The sequence below is a fragment of the Rana temporaria genome, chromosome 1 (genome assembly GCF_905171775.1).
Source record: "Rana temporaria chromosome 1, aRanTem1.1, whole genome shotgun sequence".
In the NCBI taxonomy this organism is placed as follows: domain Eukaryota; kingdom Metazoa; phylum Chordata; class Amphibia; order Anura; family Ranidae; genus Rana; species Rana temporaria.
Genome location: NC_053489.1, coordinates 379,415,626 through 379,436,512, shown reverse-complemented (window position 1 = coordinate 379,436,512; position 20,887 = coordinate 379,415,626). Strand labels below are relative to the sequence as shown.

Here is a 20,887-nt window from a genome sequence, read left to right as displayed (position 1 = left end):
GAACACCTCTGGGTGTAGGGACCATTCCCCTGGGCAGATCTGCTGGTGGCTGAGATAATCTACCTTTCAGTTCTCTACTACTGGGATATGGACTGCTGATGGAATTGGCACACGTTCCTCTGCCCAGGCTAGTATGTGGTTCACCTTCTTCAGAGCTGAACAACTCCTGGTACCGCCTTGGTGCTTTATATAGGCCACTGCAGTGGCATTGTCAGATTGAACCATGATAGGGCAAGTCCCTGAAGCTCCACCGTCCAGGACCGTAGGGCCAGAGGTACTGCCCATAATTCCAGGACATTGATGGGCAGAATCTGTTCTGTCCCTGATCATTTACCCTGAGCCCTTCTAGGTTTGTTCCCCAGCCTGAGAGACTGGCATCTGTAGTCAGTACTCTCAAAGTTACCAGGAGAAAGGAATTTCCCATTTGCAGGTTCTGATCCTGCAACAACCAGTTTAGGCTTAAGCGTGCCTGAGGAGATAAGCACTGAATAATCCAGGGCTTGTCCACTTCTGTTCCAAGTCAACAAGATGTCTTGTTGTAAAGGCCTGGAAAGGAACTCGGCAGAGGGCACTACCTTGAAGGATACCATCCTCCCTAGAAGACTCATACAGAGCCAAATGGAGGGTTGTCTGGTGCCCCTTATCCGACGCACCTGAACCTTTAGGGCTGAACCTCTGATGACTGTGAAAGATAGGTACGTGTAAATACGCGTCTTTTATATAGATGGAGTGAGGTCACTACTGAGTAGACTGACTCCATCTGAAAGGACTGTATCAATAGATACTTGTTCAGGGATCTTGGGTCCAAAATGGGCCTCATGTCCCTGTTTGGTTTCTGAACCATAAACAGGTTTGAGTAAAACCATGTGCCCCTTTTGAATACAAGAACCTCTACAATCACTCCTTAATGCACTAGATGATGTAGTGCTATGACTAGGTTCAGCGGGAACTACTGACATAGGTGTGCCCTTCCCTGTAGTGTTAGTACTGCTCCTCTTTTTTGAAGACATTTACTAGCCACAAAAAGAGTACTTGGGTGTAGTATTAAAACGCCTCATAAGGGAAACCCCCTTAATAGGGCTCACCAAGCCCCCATTTAACAATCCTGCTAAGCACCTTTAGCCTTCAACCGAATCCTTTGACATCCCTACGGGGGAATCCAGATTTTCCACCTGGTTTGTCGGGGGAATTCTTGGGTCAGGAATGGCCCTATGAGGATGTACTAGCCCTCCAGTTTTATTCAGCCGGGAAGCCTTTATCTTTTGAAGCCGTGAAATCTATCACTGAGCCCTGGTTCACACTGGGCTGCGGGAGTGAAGCCGTGCGAGTTCAGCTGAACTCGCACGATTTCACTCCCGCCGGCAGTCCCGATTTCGGCCGCGATTTAAGAGACATCTGTGCAGGTTTCTGCACAGATGTCTATGTAAATCGCGGCCCGAAATCGCAAAAAGTAGTACAAGAACTACTTTTTGAAATCGGTGCAGCGCCGCAGATGCGGCGTCGCACCGATTAGGACGGCGCCATTGCCGACAATTGGCGGCATTTGAGATGCGATTTCACATGTGAAATCGCATCTCAAATCTAATGAAATCGCACCCAGTGTGAACCTGGGCTAAGACATTTTTTCTCATTTTGGACCTACAGACAAATCCGGCACTTTCATACGACTACGGCTGATGAATCACTCTGGGCACGACAACGCCCTTTGAATCTCTGTGTCATCGTAAAACGCCACAAAGACACCCGATTTCCCTTCTGTACACCCTCTTAGTGGAAGGCCCGTCACAAACACCCACCCCGCCGCAGCTCTCATGGAATAAAGACCTTCAGGCGCCCTTGTCAGTAGAGGATTGGAATACTATCTATGAATATGCCCACAAGGGCTCAGCGAATGTGGCCGTCCAGGAGAACGGTTACAAAGTGATCACTAAATGGTACAGAACCCCGTCGCGCCTCCACAAATTTTCCCCTAATATCCCTGACACCTGTTGGAGATGTGGTGCGGGGGTGGGAACTATGCTTCATGTGTGGTGGGACTGTGGAGCCCTTCAGCCCTTTTGGAGGGAGGTCCACGATCTCATCTCACATATTACTACTTACACCCTGGATTACACCCCATCCCAATTCCTTCTACATCATACATCGCTTCCCAAGAAAGACTATTTCAAGTCTCTAGCCATGCATATGGTTAATGCTGCCAGAGTTTGCGTTCCTAGACATTGGCGCTCTACCACCGTCCCGACAATCAGAGAATGGCTTGCACAGATCTCTAAAAGAAATGGAGGAGCTGATTCACATTTCCCAAGAGAGTGCAGAAATTCTCCTTCACTTGGGCTTGCTGGAACCATTTTGTTACCACTGATCGCTACCGTCAGTGTGTCTCGAGACGCCTGAGGCACCTGGTGTCCCCCCCCTATCCGGATTGTGGGGGGGCGGGCGCGGATCCGATCCACCCCCCTACACTCTGTTTTTCCCCCTGCTGTGCTTTCTTGCTCTTGTTCTCTCTACCTCCTTCTCCTCCCCGTTCCCTCTGCCCCCCCCCCTATTTTTTTTCCTTTCTTCACTCTTCCCTCCTTCTTTCCCTCTCTTTCCTGTTTCTTCTTCCCTCTTCTTTTGGGCACTTGACCCTAATGCTTTCACGTTACAATACACTAATTACTGACCAACAATGAGGCCCTGCACTGCTTTCCCCCTCTGCACTTGGCGAGGGGGGGGGGGGGTATGGGAAACTTGAAATTTAAGATCCTCCGATTTATTTACCCTTTTGCACCTCGTTTATGGTCTGAACATGTTAATTAATGCCTTTCTGTTGTATTCTGTGGCGGGTTCTTTTCATAACCTTGTTATTCTCTGTTCAGTGATAATTACCTTGTCATGTATTTCATGCTATGTCTTGAATAAAAACTTTTATGGAAAAAAACACAAAAAAAACAAAAGCAAACAAGTTATATACTTGCCTGCTGTGCAGTGGTTTTGCACAGAGCAGCCCCAATCTCTCCTCAGGTCCCCCGCTGGCACTTTAAGCCCATCCTCCTTGCTGAGTACTCCCATAGCAAGCCACTTGGGGGCACTAATGTGTGTCCGCTTCCGAGACGGCTCTCTGCGTACATAAGACAGCGCGGTTCACTGGCTGTGATTGACAGCAGCGGGAGCCAATGGCTCCTTCATCTCAGCCAATCAAGAAGGAGAGACCTGGAAGAGCCTTGGGTCTCATGCACATCGCTGGATCTAGAACGAGCTTAAGCTGCACACTGCATAGAATGCTTGAAGGTAAAAAAACTTCAGCCTTTACAACCACTTTAACCCCTCAAACATAAGACTGATACTACATATATGAGCTTTAGGCAATTCTTAATTTTTTTTTTAAAAAAACATGAAAAAAATCTGCTTATTACAAAAATTTCAAGAAAAGCTAAATATAAAGCTGAAAACCAATTAAAATGCATAAAAAGTCAGATGACCCAGAAATTACAGTAACATTCACATTAATAATACCTAGCAGAGATTGCATTTAATTCAAATGAGACCAACAATCTTGAGAAAATCACAAAGATAAACAAAAACGAATCACGAATACAGTATATACTGTATAGAACAAGTGTTCTATATATATATATATATATATATATATATATATATATATATATATATATATATATATATATATATATATATATACATATATATATACACACACACACACACACACACACACACACACACACACACACACACACACATATATATATATATACACACACACACACACACACACACACACACACACAGATTATATCAATATATGGATCAGCCAATCTATTGGGATCTGTCTTGTAAATTCAGCGTCATGTGGCCTTTTCTGCTTTTTAATTAGTTTGAACAGTTTTTAATTAGTTTGAACCCTAGTTTGCTTGGATTTGGGCACACCGTTTCATATTTGGTGGTCATGTCCAAAAGCTCAAATATTTTGTAAGGGAATATTTAATATCACATCAAAATTGTTTGGAAAGAGAATTTCTCTCGATCCTGTAACGACCTTACTCAACCTGAAACAAGAATTTTTAACGCACACTTAATTTAATCTGCTAGTGCAGGTCTTCACAGCAGCTAAACGAATGTTAGCGAAGGCTTGGATGTTAGCTGAAGCAATAAGATTTAAAATATCTTTACTGTAGTTGTGGCTCTCGGCTTAACCTCGCAGACTCGTCTACCCAGACTCCTCTACCCTTTTTTTCTCTTCCTTTTTATTATTTCCAATATGATTTTGAAGCTCTTATTTATATAGTTTACGCCTATACAATCTAGAGCAGACCTGGGCAAACTACGGCCCGGCGGACCTTTTAATCCGGCCCCCGGGCAGTGTTGCCAATAGGGTTGTCCCGATACCAGTATCGGGACCGACACCGAGTATTAGCGGGAGTACTCGTACTCCCGCTAATACCCCAGATACTAAAATAGAATACTCCCCCCCCCCCGCCGAAACCGCTGCCACTTTAATCACTGCGGCGGGGAACATTACAGACAGCGTTCGTTTGAACAGCTGTTTTCCCCGCCGCGCATAGACACTCCCCCTTGGACGGATCTGTCCAATCGCGAGCAAGGGGGAGTCACATAGACACTCCCCCTTGCTCGCGATTGGACAGATCCGTCCAAGGGGGAGTGTCTATGCGCAGCGGGGAAAACAGCTGTTCAAACGAACGCTGTCTGTAATGTTCCCCGCCGCGGTGATAACAGTAGGTACGGGGGACAATGGCTGCTGTACGGGGGACAATGGCTGCTGTACGGGGGGACATGGCTGCTATACGGGGGGACATGGCTGCTATACGGGGGACATGGCTGCTATACGGGGGACATGGCTGCTATACGGGGGACATGGCTGCTATACGGGGGACATGGCTGCTATACGGGGGACATGGCTGCATTTGGGGACACATTTAAAAAAGTATCGGTATTCGGTATCGGCGAGTACATAAAAAAAGTATCGGTACTTGTACTCAGTCCTAAAAAAGTGGTATCGGGACAACCCTAGTTGCCAACCGTCCGTAGAATTACGGACAGTACGTAAATAAAAGGCACTTTTTCCCTGTTCGTAAAAGTCCGTAATAAGGGAAATGTGCCCGTAAAAAGATCCGAATGTGAGCCGCAGCGCAGGCAGCGTCTAGTCCTCCTACATTATGCATAGCCTCGCCCTCTCTGACCGCCCAGCCCACCATCACCCGCCGCGCAGCCAATTATCAAAGCGCATTTTCGCGCTAACACTGCTGCCAGCCTATTCAAAAGAGCAGCGCGGGGAAACTGAGGAACATCGTAGAATGTGTGGACTCTGTGGAGAGCGGCACCGGCGGGATAGCACACAGCAGCAGATGTAGTGGACACACTGCAGACGCACCCCCACTGTGACGGAGTGGACTGAGTGAAGGCAGACGGAGACCGACCAGTGCGCCTGCCTGCCCGCCCGACTGACTGTAGCAGTCGGCCAGCCGCCATGCTGGTGCCCGGACCTGGAGTGGACCCTGGTCTCCACTGTTTTCGTTGGAGTAGGACTCCTCGCGACGCCTGCTGCCTGCCCTCAGTGCCACTGCCCTGGCCTTGTCTGGTGAGTCCTCCTCAGTCCAGCAGCAGAGTGTGAAGTGCTATCCTACCTAGACATCATCAGTATGCTGTGTCCTCCTCCTGTGCCCCTTTCACCTCTCCACAGGTCAGATCTGAGGTAAAAGGGGCACAGGAGGAAGACAGCATACTGATGATGTGAAGAAGTGATATGATAATTTATTTGCAGCCTCTGTGCCATGTCCCCAGCGTCTGTCCCCCTCCTGTGTCATGTCCCCAGCGTCTGTCCCCCTCCTGTGTCATGTCCCCAGCGTCTGTCCCCCTCCTGTGTCATGTCCCCAGCGTCTGTCCCCCTCCTGTGTCATGTCCCCAGCGTCTGTCCCCCTCCTGTGTCATGTCCCCAGCCTCTGCCCCCCTCCTGTGTCATGTCCCCAGCCTGTGTCATGTCCCCAGCCTGTGTCATGTCCCCAGCCTGTGTCATGTCCCCAGCCTGTGTCATGTCCCCAGCCTGTGTCATGTCCCCAGCCTGTGTCCCCCTTTTGTGCCATGTCCCCAGCCTCTGTCCCCCTCCTGTGCCATGTCTATAACAAGTACTCGTACCAGTTGTCCAACAATGATATTTACTGCTTTTTATAAAGAAATACAATTGATTTTATGCAGTATTGAGTTTAGCCTTTTGGCCCGGCCCTCCAAAATATTTTTAGTTTCTCATGTGGCCCCATCGAAAAAATAATTGCCCACCCCTGATCTAGAGTACCCACGATTCATTATCAACAGCACCTAAATACTTTACCAGGTACCGCTTTTTTATTACCTTTTATTATATATTATTTTGTTTTTGAATGAGTGCAAGTGAGCTTATTTCCCTTGACTGTATAATATTTACTCTATGTTACTTATCTAATACACTTTGAAATTAACAATAAAATATTTTGACAAGAAAAAAAAAAAAAAAAAAAACGTTTTCAAGTTTTAAAGAGCCTGAATTGCACGATTAGGTAAAGGTTTGGATTTGGCATGAACCATAGCATACAGTGTGTCTGAATAGGTTTGATTTAGAAAAACAATTACTTACATTATTGAGTGATCCTATTATTGTAGCTTTTTTCATAAACTTGGTGATGGGCATACTGCCAGCAGATTTTCTTTTGCCAGATGAAGGTGTTGCTTGTGTCTGTCCACCAATGCTTATAATTTCATCTCTGCTGGGCAAATTCAACTGGGTGATATATATCCACTGACATGGTACAGGAAGACTATCTTGCTGAAAGCTCTTCAAAATGTCACTGTGCACATACCAACACAAACGATGATCTGGGCGTTTTTCATACATCGAATTCTCAGAAATTATACGTTTCAGTCGTGCTTTGGAAGGTATATTAAAACTGCTGGGCATCTGGTGGCAAGCATTTGGACTAGTGGATTCTGTTATAGCAATGTTGCTACCATCACCCAAAGAAATGATGCCACGCCTGCAACACTCTTGAAACTCCTTGATAATTATTTTGCTTCCATTGACGTTTCCATGAAGCAAAGGGAGAAGATGCATAAGTACTGCATAAAAGAAAATACATAGTTTAGAAACATCCTTATTATCCATATTTTATAAACACACACTAAATAATGTCAGATAATGCAACAAATAGTTTTAATAGCCTTATCTTCGATTTCTCGAAGACACAAAAAAATCAAATGTTTTGGGGTAAACCTATACATTTCAGTGTGGATAGAATATCTATTTAGTCTAGACTTTTAGTCTAGAGCAGTGGTTCTTAACCTGGGTTCGATCGAACCCCAGGGGTGAGCGAGTCGCGGGGGTTCGGCGGAGGTCACACAGGGCCGCCGGTACAATGCAGGGGCGGACGAGTGCCCTGGGCAATACCATTTCGTATAGGAGGGGCGCAGCCACAGGTGAAGCTCTGCCACGGTTGCGGCCGCCAGCGCGGCCAGCGTCACTGTACAAATTGTGTGCCGAGTGCACTCCTGCATCCGGGACCGTCGCCTGCCATCTCCCTTTCCTGTCTGCTGCAGCCTGTTTACTCCCCCTATGGAGTCTCTTGGTCCCTTCCAGCGGCGTGACGTCACTCCACTCACGGCCGGAAGGGGGGTACTCGGAGCGCTGCGCAGGGAGCTGTGTGTCGGCGCTGCCTGTGACGAGCTAGAGAGGCAAGGACTAGTCTTGAGGAGCCTGCCTGACTAGTGGAATTTGAACCTAGCAGACAGTGCTAAAAAAGACTACTGAACTTGTTTAAAAGTAAGTAGAACCTGTTAAGAGCATATAATTAAATGGCTGGATTGGGGGGAGGCTGACTGAGGTGAGGTGACCAGCACTTTATTAATATAAAATGGCAGATAAAAAAATGTTTTTGTGTTATTTTAAATGAGCCTTCTCCGACTAGCAAAAAAAATAATGAAAAAAAAAAAAATATATATATATATATATATATATATATATTTTAGCAGCCTCACTATGCCATCACATGAAGCCTCTGTGCCATCAATTGTCGCCACTGTGCCCATCACACAAAAAATCATATTTTATTTTTCCAATTCAGAAGGGTTCGGTGAATGCGCATATGAAACTGGTGGGGTTCAGTACCTCAAACAAGGTTAAGAACCACTGGTCTAGAGCCGAATTGATTCAAGTTTTATTTCATACTATGTTTCCAGAACTCTAACTCGTAGGATTACAATCCTACAATTTAGAGTTCTGGAAACATAGTATGAAATAAAACTTGACTCAATTAGGCTCTAGACTAAAAGTTAAAGCTGTATTAAACCAGAAAATATTTTACGGTGAGTACAAAAAAAAAACGTATTTTCTCTTTTCGTCCATAGACGGACAAAGCCTTCACAAGTCTTGATATATGGAACGTCCCCAAGCAGTGTCAAAAAATAAGGGGTGGGAACAGTATCAGTAAAAACAAACAACTTCACCCCAAAACAAACAGAGCTCCTCAACGGAGGAGGTGCAACTTTATCAGCCGCCTGCAAAACCTGGTGGCCGAAGGAAGCATCAGAAAATGCACTCACGTCAACCTTGTAAAATTTGGAAAAAGTTTGAACGGATGACCAAGTCGCCGCCTTACACACCTGTGAGACAGACGCTTGATGTCGGAAAGCCCAGGAAGCACCAATTGCCCTGGTCGAATGTGCCGTGACCGGAAAGGGGGGCATTCGCCCCTTAAGAGCATAGGCCTGTATGACGGTCTGTCTGATCCACCGAGAAATGGTGGCAGGTGAGACAGCCAGGCCCTTTTGTGAACCAGACACAAAAATGTTGTCAGACCTCCGAAACTGAGCCGTAGCAGACAGGTACACCCGCAAAGCACGTACCACGTCCAAAGTATGAAGCACAACCTCCTTAGGATGCGCCGGCCGAGGACACAAAGGATGGAAGTACAATATCCTCGTTAAGGGAAAAGGCCGAAACCACCTTCGGAAGAAAGGAAGGTTGCGGGCACAACACTGCCTTATCCTTATGGAGGACCAAGTATGGTGACTTGCAAGACAAGGCCGCCAATTCAGAAACACATCTGACCGAAGTAATAGCCACTAAAAAGGCCACCTTCTGAGATGGTGTCTGTGAAGGACTTTTTGCCTATATGCTTCAGTTTAATCCTCCCTGCTAGTTTACTGCTGTGTGTGTGTGTTAGAGGGAAGGTGGTTTCAGGTGGGACTCACTCCTCTAACAGACTATTGATATGTTAATGACCCTTCCTCAGCCAGCTCCTTATTTCAAAGGGTTAATTGATCTATTGTGTGTGTAAAGAAGCCCTGTGGTTACTGTTTACTGTGATTAGAAGGGGCTCATGTTAATTATTCTGATTGCTTCATTGTGGTAATTATCTGGAGTCAAACTGTCTAGATAATGTATTCTGTTTGAACTAGTAATTAACGTCACTGATGTCATTATCTAAAGAAATGTCATCAGGGTCGGCTCCGTCGTGTCTGCCTAATCATCTGTATGGAAGCCCCAGTGTGAGGGGGCGGAGATTTGTCATTTTAACAGTTCTGTAAATTACATATAAGCTCTGTGTTATACCATTAAAGCTGTGTTGTTCCAGCAGTAAGCACTGACTCATGTGTGGCTTATTATGGCGATTCCAGGATGGGATGTTCTTTTATGGGGAGAAGGGAATCTTTGATGGGGATATCATTCTAATACCGTCACAGTGTCAAGAGAGGATACTCTCTGATGTTTTCAAAGGAAGGTTCCTGAAAAACCGAGAGCACCAAATTCAGATCCCATGGAGGAAGAGGTGGTTTAAAAGGGGGAAGTATTTGACGAACCCCTGCACAAAGGTACCCGCCAGAGAATGGGCCGCCAAAGGCAGCTGAAAGAACACAGCCAAGGCTGAAATCTGTCCCTAATGGTGCTTAAAGGAAATTTTTTTTTGCTGAAATGACTGTTTACAGGGTATAGAGACATAATGGTTAACCGATTCCTTTTAAAAATGATTAAAAATAGATAAAAATCAATCATATAATGTGCCTGCACTTTCAGTTTCGTTTTTCATCTAGTTTCAAGCTTGTGTGAAGGACAGAGACACAGAGCCAATACAGGGCAGTGTTTGTTTTTAAAACGAAAGTGATTGGTTCTGAGGGGTTTTAGACACACAGTAATCACACCTTCTTGATTAGAGACCACAGAGAGAATCTCCCAGTACTTTTTTTCATAAGGAAACAGACAAGCAGGAAGTGTGCAGAACAGAGAAGTATTACAGCAAAAACGAACAATGGGGACAATAAACCAGGACTGCATTAGGGTAAAGGAAGCTATTTAGCTAAAAATTGGTTTTCCTTTAGTGACCCTTTAAGCCAAGTTTGTGATCCACTCTATGCTGTAAAAACAGCAGGACCCTGGAAACCGAATACGTCCGTGGACGCCACCCATCTCCTCGCACAAAGATGTAGGCCTTCCAGGTGCGATGGTAGATCTTCCTGGAAGAAGACTTCTATGCCCTCAGCATGGTTGAGATGACCGCGTCGGAAAGACCCTGGTCCCTTCATACCTGGCTTTCAATAGCCATGCCGTTAAAGCCAGCGACTGTAAAGCAGGATGAAGTATGGGACCTTGAGACAGAAGGTCCTCCCGCATTGGCAGTCGCCAGGGTGCATCCCCCACCAGGCGCATGAGATCGGCATACCAAGGATGCCGAGGCCAGTCTGGAGCGATTAGAATCATCGAGATCCCCTCTGTGTCCACTCTGCGGAGCAGCCAAGGAAGCAACTTCAATGGGGGAAAGGCATAAATTAGCTGATACTGACCCATGGGGCCACCAACGCGTCTGACGTCCGCCCAGGGATCTCTGGACCTGGCTACGAACCTCGACACTTTTCGGTTGAGGCAAGAGGCCAGGAGATCCACTTTCGGTGTGCCCCAGCTCCTACAAAGGCAGTGGCGTAGCGTGGGGGGTCTAGGCCCCGGGCGCAACATTTGGGGGGGCCCAATACCGCGCCAGTATGTTTCACCCCCACTCCATACATTAAATTTTCTGTGACCCCGCACTCTGGCCGCCATGTTAATTCGCAGGCTGGCCCCTGGCGCCCTGTGATTGGGCGAAAGGGGTCATGTGAGGCTGGCCTGTCCTCAATCGCGGGGGGAGCGGGGCTGGCCTTCGCTGTGGCCACGGTCTTGTCCTCCTCCTCTCCAGCCCGGGTCACTATGTCCCCGTCGCTGCAGGAAGTCCGTGGCCGCCGTCTTCTCCCCCCCCCCCCCCCCCGAGTCACCGTAGGGACAGGACAGGCATTCTGTGGCTGCCGTCTTCCTCCCTCCCTTCCAGTATGTAGTGTATTGGTCTGTGGGTAGAGTATTGCGTAGCGGTCAGTATGTAGTGTATTGGTCTGTGGGTAGAGTATTGCGTAGCGGTCAGTATGTAGTGTATTGTGTGTAGTGTACACTGTATTGGTCTGTGGGTAGAGTATTGTGTAGCGGTCAGTATGTAGTGTATTGTATAGTGTATTGGTCTGTGAGTAGAGTATTGTTTAGCGGTCAGTATGTAGTGTATTGTGTGTAGTGTATAGTGTATTGGTCTGTGGGTAGAGTATTGTGTAGCGGTCAGTATGTAGTTTGTGTAGTGCATAGTGTATTGTGTGTAGTGTATTGTATATTGCTCTGTGGGTATTGTATTGTGTGTAGTGTATTGGTCTGTGGGTAGAGTATTGTGTAGCGGTCAGTATGTAGTGTATTGGTCTGTGGGTAGAGTATTGTGTAGCAGTCAGCATGTAGTGTATTGTATAGTGTATTGGTCTGTGAGTAGAGTATTGTGTAGCGGTCAGTATGTAGTGTATTGTGTGTAGTGTATAGTGTATTGGTCTGTGGCTAGAGTATTGTGTAGCGGTCAGTATGTAGTGTATTGGTCTGTGGGTAGTTATTGTGTAGCGGTCAGTATGTAGTGTATTGGTCTGTGGGTAGAGTATTGTGTAGCGATCAGTATGTATTGTGTAGTGTATTGGTCTGTGGGTAGAGTATTGTGTAGTGGTCAGTAGGTAGTGTGTGTGTAGTGTAGCGGTCAGTATGTAGTGTATTATGTGTAGTGTATTGGTCTGTGGGTAGAGTATTGTGTAGCAGTCAGTAGGTAGTGTGTGTGTAGTGTGTATAGTGTAGCGGTCAGTATGTAGTGTATTGTGTGTAGTGTATTGGTCTGTGGGTAGAGTATTGTGTAGCGGTCAGTATGTATTGTATAGTCTATTGGTCTGTGGCTAGAGTATTGTGTAGCGGTCAGTATGTAGTGTGTGTAGTGTATTGGTCTGTGGGTAGTGTATTGTGTAGCGGTCAGTATGTAGTGTAATGGTCTGTGGGTAGAGTATTGTGTAGCGGTCAGTATGTAGTGTACACTGTATTGGTCTGTGGGTAGAGTACTGTGTAGCAGTCAGCATGTAGTGTATTGTATAGTGTATTGGTCTGTGAGTAGAGTATTGTGTAGCGGTCAGTATGTAGTGTATTGTGTGTAGTGTATAGTGTATTGGTCTGTGGCCAGAGTATTGTGTAGCGGTCAGTATGTAGTGTGTGTAGTGTATTGGTCTGTGGGTAGTGTATTGTGTAGCGGTCAGTATGTAGTGTATTGTGTGTAGTGTATTGGTCTGTGGGTAGAGTATTGTGTAGCGATCAGTATGTATTGTGTAGTGTATTGGTCTGTGGGTAGAGTATTGTGTAGCGGTCAGTAGGTAGTGTGTGTGTATAGTGTAGCGGTCAGTATGTAGTGTATTGTGTGTAGTGTATTGGTCTGTGGGTAGAGTATTGTGTAGCGGTCAGTATGTATTGTATAGTCTATTGGTCTGTGGCTAGAGTATTGTGTAGCGGTCAGTATGTAGTGTATTGGTCTGTGGGTAGTGTATTGTGTAGCGGTCAGTATGTAGTGTATTGTGTGTAGTGTATTGGTCTGTGGGTAGACTATTGTATAGCAGTCAGTATGTAGTGTATCGTGTATTGGTCTGTAAGTAGAGTATTGTGTAGCGGTCAGTATGTAGTGTATTGTGTGTAGTGTATAGTGTATTGGTCTGTGGGTATTGTATTGTGTAGCGGTCAGTATGTAGTGTATTGTGTATCGGTCAGTACGTAGTGTATTGTGTGTAGTGTAAGTATTGGGTAGCGGTCAGTATGTAGTGTATTGTGTGTATTGTATATTGGTCTGTGGGTAGTGTATTGTGTAGCGGTCAGTATGTAGTGCATTGTGTGTATTGGTCTGTGGGTAGTGTGTAGCGGTCAGTATGTAGTGCATTGTGTGTAGTGTATTGGTCTGTGGGTAGAGTATTGGGTAGCGGTCAGTATGTAGTGTATTGTATATTGTGTGTATTGTATAGTGTATAGGTCTGTGGGTAGAGTATTGTGTAGTGGTCAGTATGTAGTGTGTTGTGTATAGTGTATTGGTCTATGGGTAAAGTATTGGGTAGCGGTCAGTATGTAGTGTATTGAGTAGTGGTCTGTGGGTAGTGTATTGTGTAGCGGTCAGTATAGCAATCAGGTGGGCTAGTGTAGTTGTGTAGTGGTCAGTGTGTAGGAATCGGGTAGGTCAGTGTAGGAATCAGGTAGATTAGTGGTCAGGTAGGTCAGTACTATTGTAGGAAGGGAAGGAACTCGGAGTGCCAAAAGTCCGCAGGTTAGGGGGGCGCAAATTACTTGCCTTGCCCCGGGCGCTGACAACCCACGCTACGCCACTGTACAAAGGAGTTGAAACACCTCCAGAAGCAATGACCATTCCCCATGGTCCAACATCTAGCAAATCAGGTAGTCTGCCTGCCAGTTTTCTATGCCCGGAATGTAGACAACCGACACGTTTATTTCCACCCACCACAGGATGTGAGCGACCTCGGATGCTGCAGCCGAGCTCCATGTTTCCCCGATGGTTGACATAAGCCACCGCCATGGCGTTGTCCGACTGAATCCCAATTGGGCGACCTTGCAACCCCCTCGACCACAATTAGAGGCATAGCCCGATCGCTCAAAGTTCCAGGACATTGATTGGTAGACGGGATTCCTGCAAACCCCCAGACGCCCCCCAACCTGTGAGGCTGGCTTCTGTCATAATCACCGTCCACTGGAAGGAAAGAAACGACTTCCCAGACCGAAGAGCTGGGGATCTCAGCCACCAATTCAGAGAGACTCTGACTAGGTGGCCTACCTGAATCTGGCGATCCAGAGACAATGGAGATTTGTTCCATTTGGACAGGATCTCCTTCTGCAATACACAAGTGTGGAACTGGGCATACGGTACTGCCTCGAAGGAGGCTTTCATCAGACCCAGGACTCGCATGCAAAAACGGAGAGACGACCATTTGCGGGATGCCAACAGCTTCACCGCAGATTGAAGAGTGCAATTTTTCCAGGGGTAGAAAAACTCTCGCCTCTGCGGAGTCCAGAATCAACCCCGGGTACTCCAAACCAGGACCGACTTCTGGATGTCTAACACCCACCCAAATTCTCGGAGGGTCTGGCTGGCTAAAGACGCAGCCTCCTCTAATTCTGAGCCAAAAGCTACTCTCAGATCGTCTAACTAGCCCACAATGCCAATGCCTCGCTGTCTCAGCAAAGCTAGGATCGTTGCGAGCACCTAGGTGAAAACTCTTGGCGCTGACACTAGGCCAAAGGGAAGGGCCACAAACCGATAGTGGTCTTCCCCTATCGCAAAGCACAGAAACCTCTTGTGACTCGCGCAAATTGGGACATGCAAGTTTGCGTCCTTGATGTCCAAGGACGCCAGAAAGTCCCCCGGATGGAGCGCAGCCACCACCGAGCAAATGGGTTCCGAGCGGAACTTTCTTACTCTCACAAAGGCATTTAGGGCTTTGAGGTCCAAGATTGGATGGACCCAGTCCTCCTTTGAGACCATAAACCGATTCAAATAAAATCCCTGAAACCTCTCGTTCTGCGGAACAGGTAAAATTACCCCGCAAGTCCTGCAATGCGCCCAATAGGGCAGACCGATGAGCCGGAAGATTTGAGGGAAAGAATCTGTTCGGTGGACAGGAAAGAAACTATCTTGTACCCCGAAGAGACCACCTCGCAGACCCAGTGGTCGGAGAGAGCAGGGAGGTCCACTGAGCTGTAAACCTGCAAAGCCGTCCCCCCATCCATGAGTCGGGCGGGGGCAAAACTTCATGTGGTGACAGGTTTGGATGCCGGCTTGTTCGGCTTATGCACCCAGGGACGTTTCTGTCCCCCAGCTGAGCCTTTGTCGGCCTGGGAGGGTCCTGACTGATGAAAATACCGCTTCTGAGTGGGAAATGAAGGACCCGGCTAACGGGGCGGCTCCTTCCCTTTGGTGGACTGAGGGAGGAGAGTGCTCTTACCTCCAGTGACATCCTTAATAATGTCATCCAGCGAGGTACCAAAAAGTCTCCTACATTTAGTCTCCTACAAGGGTAAATTTCCCGGGGCTTTTTTGAACACCTGGTCAGCAGACCAGCATTTCAGCCAAATCAGGCGGCGCAAAACCACCGCCGAAACAGAGGCTCTGGATATCAAGGGGGCCGCATCCAGTGTAGCATCACAGACATATACAAGGCCCTGGACCAACTGGTCGGCCAGTCTAAAATTTGGGAGGGAGCTGGTGCTCCTCCACAGTCTGGTGCAAAACTTTTGCCCATTCAGTGTCTAAGACACCAAGGTTGCAGCCACAATAGGCCGCAATGCAGACCCCAGCATGGTTAACATGGAGCGGGTCAGCGCCTCGGACCTTTTATCAGTATGTTACGAAACGCTGTGATGTGGATGAGAAGGCCGACTGGGGCTTCCCTGAGGCAAAGCACACCACCACAGATAAAAAATAGGCCCAGATACCCCACAGTCCAGCGGTGGGAAATGGAGCCCCCCCCACAGGTCCACCCGGTAGCAGCAGTAGAGCAGCAGAGGGAAATGTGACAGAGCAGGGAAAGGGAGGATAGGAGGAAACCCTAACCTCAGGAATGCCCAGCCGTAGCGACCCGCCGAGGCAGGAAGGACTGTACTTATCTATCACCATTTTGGGGTGTAATTTCACATATGTCCATGGCATGTTTGAGCAATAAATAATTTCAGTGCCAACGGAGTTCATTTTTATTTTTGTAATTTTTTAATCACTTATGAAAAAAAAAAAATAGTCAATGTGCTCAACAAGCCTCTCAAATTCCTTGGGGTGTCTACTTTCCTAAATGGGGTCATGCCCTGCCGCTTTAGCACCTCAAGAAATTAGATAGGCAGTCAAACTAAAAGCTGCGTTAATTCCAGAAAATTTTACCTTTTTTTTTTTTTAAACAAAATTTTCATATCAACAGGTTACTTCTCTCACATGGTATGTGCATATCACAAATTACACCACAAAACACATTTCGTATGGCGATACCACGTGTGAATTTTTTTTTTTACAGCCTAGCCACAGAGAGGTCCAACATGCAGGGAGCGCCATCATGTATTCTTAAGACATAAATTACACATTTAATTTCATGACCACATCTTGCACTTTTGAAGGCCCTGGAGCACCAGGACAATGGAAACTCAAAATGACCTTATTTTAGAAAACAAAACACCCTAACACAATCTATGAGACATGAGTCTTTTAAAAGTTGTCATTTTTTTCCACAAGTTTTTGGAAAACGTGGAAAGAAAATGAAACTTTTTTACACACAAAGTTGTCTATGTATTGTGAGGGGTTAGCCCAGCAGCGGGTGTGTGTGACCCCCTGGAAGGGTTCAGCACACAAAAAACACTAGGCACAGCAGACAGTGGTAGGAGGAAAACAAAAAAAGCATTTTTTTATACTGGAATGCCCCGTCTGGGGTTAAAAATGTGGTTTTCTCCTTGGCCGATTTAGCCAGGGGAATTTGCCAATACCCTTTTGTTGTCATGTACCGGGCTGTTCCCAGCCGGTCGATTAACTCATCGATACGTGGCATGGGGTAGGGGTCACATATTGTAACTTTGTTCAGCTGTCGAAAATCATTACAAAAACGCCAGCACCCATCCGGTTTAGGCACTAAGACTATAGGACTGCACCAATCAATTTGGGATTCCTCCATCACCCCCAACTTAAGCATTTTCTGTACTTCCTCCCGTATTGCCTCCCGTCGGGCCTCTGGGATGCGATAGGGCAGTGATGGCTAACCTTGGCACCCCAGATGTTTTGAAACTACATTTCCCATGATGATCGATTACATTGCAGAGTGCATGAGCATCAAGGGAAATGTAGTTCCAAAACATCTGGGGTGCCAAGGTTCGCCATCACTGCGATAGGGTTTTAGCTTCACCCTTTCACCAGGCAGGGTAATAATATCATGCTCTACCCCAGAGGTTTGTCCAGGGCCGGCCTTTGCTTTGTGCAAGCTGTGCGACCGCACAGAGCGCCATGAGCAACAGGGGCGCCGTGCGGCCGTCACAGCTCGCTGTCAGTTTAATATTCATCACAGGCAGGGTCGGCCAGGTCACTTCTCAGTAGCACAACACCCTGGCGCTGCAGGGGGGCGCCGTCGCGCCGAAGTGTCCGACACTGGTCCCCTCCCTCCTCCTCCTCTCCTTGTTGCCTGGTGGTACTGGGTATCGCCGACGCCGTTGCGTAAAGCGTGCGTAATGCAACTTCAAATTAACGGCGCCAGGAGCAGACTCGCACTGAAGATGGGACTGACAGGCTGCCGTGCTCTGATCCTCTAAAGAAAAGTTACGGTAAGACCGCCCGTCCCTCCCCCCTATCTAGCAGGCTCAGGCTGTCAGTGTCTTCACACACACCTGTCATTCCCTCCTCCCCCTTTCGCCTGTACTGCAATGAGGGGGGGGGGGGGGGCGCGGGCAGGCACCATAACATATGAGAGCCTGGCACTTGGAATGGATTAAAAAACGTAAAAAAAAAAGAAATAAAATTGCATATGTATAGCAGAACGTAAATTTGTATTTATTTTTTCAAAATTGGTCTTTTGTTAAAAAAAGAAGAAGAAGAAAAAAAAAAAAAAAAAAGAAACGCAGAGGTGATCAAATACCACCGCGCAGTTGTCAGTTGAGCAGTGCACATATCAAAAAATGGCCTGTCATGAAGGGGGGGGGGGTGTAAATCTTCCAGAGGTCACGTAATTAATCAGTGACATTTTTTTGCCCAGAGTTTATTTATATTGCGATATGCACTGCCGTAACTTAAGCCGACAACTGCGCGGTCATGCGATGCTGTACACAAAATTTGCAGTGATTTTTTTTCTCTGTGGTATTTGATCACCTCTGCGTTATTTTTTTTCAAATTTGGTCTTTAAAAAAAATAAAAAATTTGCAATTTTATTTATTTTTACGTTTTTTCATAAATTTAGGCCAATGTTTTTGGTACAAAATATCCCAATAAATGCCAATGTTTTTGGTACAATAATGACACTGGCTGGCAAGGGGTTAATCATCTAGGACAGGGGTCTCCAAACTTTCTAAACAAAGGGCCAGTTTATTGTTCTTCAGACTTTAGGTGGGCCGGACTGTGGCCACTGGAAATAGAAAAATGTTCCGGTATTAGCAGGATGCCCCATTTTTTGGTGTCAGTGAGGGGAGTAATGACCCATCGTTGGTGTCATTGGGAGGAATTGTGCCCCTTTGTTGGTGTCATTGGGAGGAATTGTGCCCCTTTGTTGGTGTCATTGGGAGGAATTGTGCCCCTTTGTTGGTGTCATTGGGAGGAATTGTGCCCCTTTGTTGGTGTCATTGGGAGGAATTGTGCCCCTTTGTTGGTGTCATTGGGAGGAATTGTGCCCCGTTGTTGGTGTCATTTGGAGGAATTGTGCCCCGTTGTTGGTGTCATTTGGGGGAATTGTGCCCCGTTGTTGGTGTCATTGGGGGGAATTGTGCCCCGTTGTTGGTGTCATTGGGAGGAATTGTGCCCCGTTGTTGGTGTCATTGGGAGGAATTGTGCCCCGTTGTTGGTGTCATTGGGGGGAATTGTGCCCCGTTGTTGGTGTCATTGGGAGGAATTGTGCCCCGCTGTTGGTGTCATTGGGAGGAACTGTGCCCCATTGTTGGTTGGTGCCATGTTTTTTTCTGTGTTTAATGTATTTAATATACATCATTGTTACCAGTCTATCCAGTTATTTATTATTGTAATTGTTTGCACATGCATTTAAATTTGTCTGTTATTAAAACAAATAATTTGTTACACTGAACGGGGGGCTACACTGAAGGGGGTTCTGCACTTAAATGGGGGGAGGGGGGTCTGCATTGAAGGGGTGGATACACTGAAGAGGGGTCTGTGTAACATGCAGGGGGGCCAGAGCTGCAGGGTTCTGTGTAATGTAAAGGGGTCCAGTGATGCAGGGTGCTGTGTAATGTAAAGGGGTCCAGTGATGCAGGGTGCTGTGTAATGTAAAGGGGTCCAGTGATGCAGGGTGCTGTGTAATGTAAAGGGGTCCAGGGCGCTGTGTAATGTAAAGGGGTCCAGGGCGCTGTGTAATGTAAAGGGGTCCAGAGGCACAGGGTTCTGTGTAATGTAAAGGGGTCCAGAGGTGCAGGGTGCTGTGTAATGTAAAGGGGTGCAGGGTGCTGTGTAATGTAAAGATGTGCAGGGTTCTGTGTAATGTAAAGGGGTCCAGAGGCGCAGGATGCTGTGTAATGTAAAGGGGTGCAGGGTGCTGTGTAATGTAAAGGGGTCCAGAGATGCAGGGTGCTGTGTAAAGTAAAGTTAAATTAAAACAAATTATTTGTTACAAATATTTTTGTCCTGTTTGTGTATGTTTAGGTGACCAGGGGACAAGGTGTGAAGATGGGGGGGGGGGGGCGCCACAGGATTAGCTCGCACAGGGGGCCTGAACACCTAAGGCCGGCCCTGGGTTTGTCCCGCAGCTCAGAGAAAACCTCTTTGTTGCGAAGCACAAACTCCTTAAAGCGGTGGTTCCCCCTTAAAAACAACATTTTTTTATTCCACTGCCCCCCCACATTCCATCACGATTAAGGCTATTATTTTTTTTTCTTGCTGTACATACCTTAGTACAGCATCTTCACCCGTGCATCCGGGTTGCGAGTCCCGCGGGAGTGGGCGTTCCTCACATGATGTTGATCGACGTTTTGCCCAAAAACGAGCTCTCCCCCCGTCGCGTAAGCCGCGTCATGATTGGCGAAAGGAGCCGAACGGCGATGCGCATGCGCAGTATAGCGCCGACTCGCCGTTCGGCTCCTTTCGCCAACCGTGACGCGGCTTACGCGACAGGGGGAGCTCGTTTTTGAGCAAAACGTCAATCAACAGCATGTGAGGAACGCCCACTCCCGCGGGACTCGCAACCCGGATGCACGGGTGAAGATGCTGTACTAAGGTATGTACAGCAGGAAAAAAAAAATAATAGCCTTAATCGTGATGGAATGTGGGGGGGCAGTGGAATAAAAAAATGTTGTTTTTAAGGGGGAACCACCGCTTTAACCTCCTGTTGTTGGGGCTTTGACAAGGTGACTGCTATTCCAACCTCAGGAATCACGCAACCAGACTGAGCTGGTGACAATGTTTCTGTGACTAGGGATTCCCTATCCCTCCAGGCTTTCAACAGATTGATGTGATAGATCTGTTCGGGCTTTCGCCTGCCTGGTTGTCTGACCTTGTAATTCACTTCGCTCACTTTTTCCAATATCTCGTAGTGGCGAGGAACGTGCACTCAACTGTAGGGATAAGTACCAATACCCTATCCCCCGGGGAGAAGGTACGGGTCTTGGCCCCACGGTTATACACTCTCTGTTGTGCCAACTGTGCTTGGGCCAAATGTTCCTTTACGATTGGCATTACCTGTGCAATTCTATCTTGCATCAGGGCGACATGCTCAATCACACTTCTGTGGGGAGAACTCTCACTTTCCCAAGTTTCCCTGGCGATATCCAACAGCCCTATTGGGTGTCTCCCATACAGCAACTCGAAGGGTG

The 20,887-nt window shown here is 47.1% G+C and overlaps 1 protein-coding gene across 1 annotated transcript in view; it reads right to left on the bottom strand.

Moving 5' to 3' along the window:
• LOC120929153 (chromatin assembly factor 1 subunit A-B-like) overlaps positions 1-20,887 on the bottom strand; it is a 188,233-nt gene that overhangs the window by 68,274 nt on the left and 99,072 nt on the right. The window contains exon 5 of the mRNA XM_040340407.1: positions 6,626-7,104. Coding sequence (XP_040196341.1) covers positions 6,626-7,104 — 479 coding nt within the window. The remainder of the gene's footprint in view (positions 1-6,625; positions 7,105-20,887) is intronic.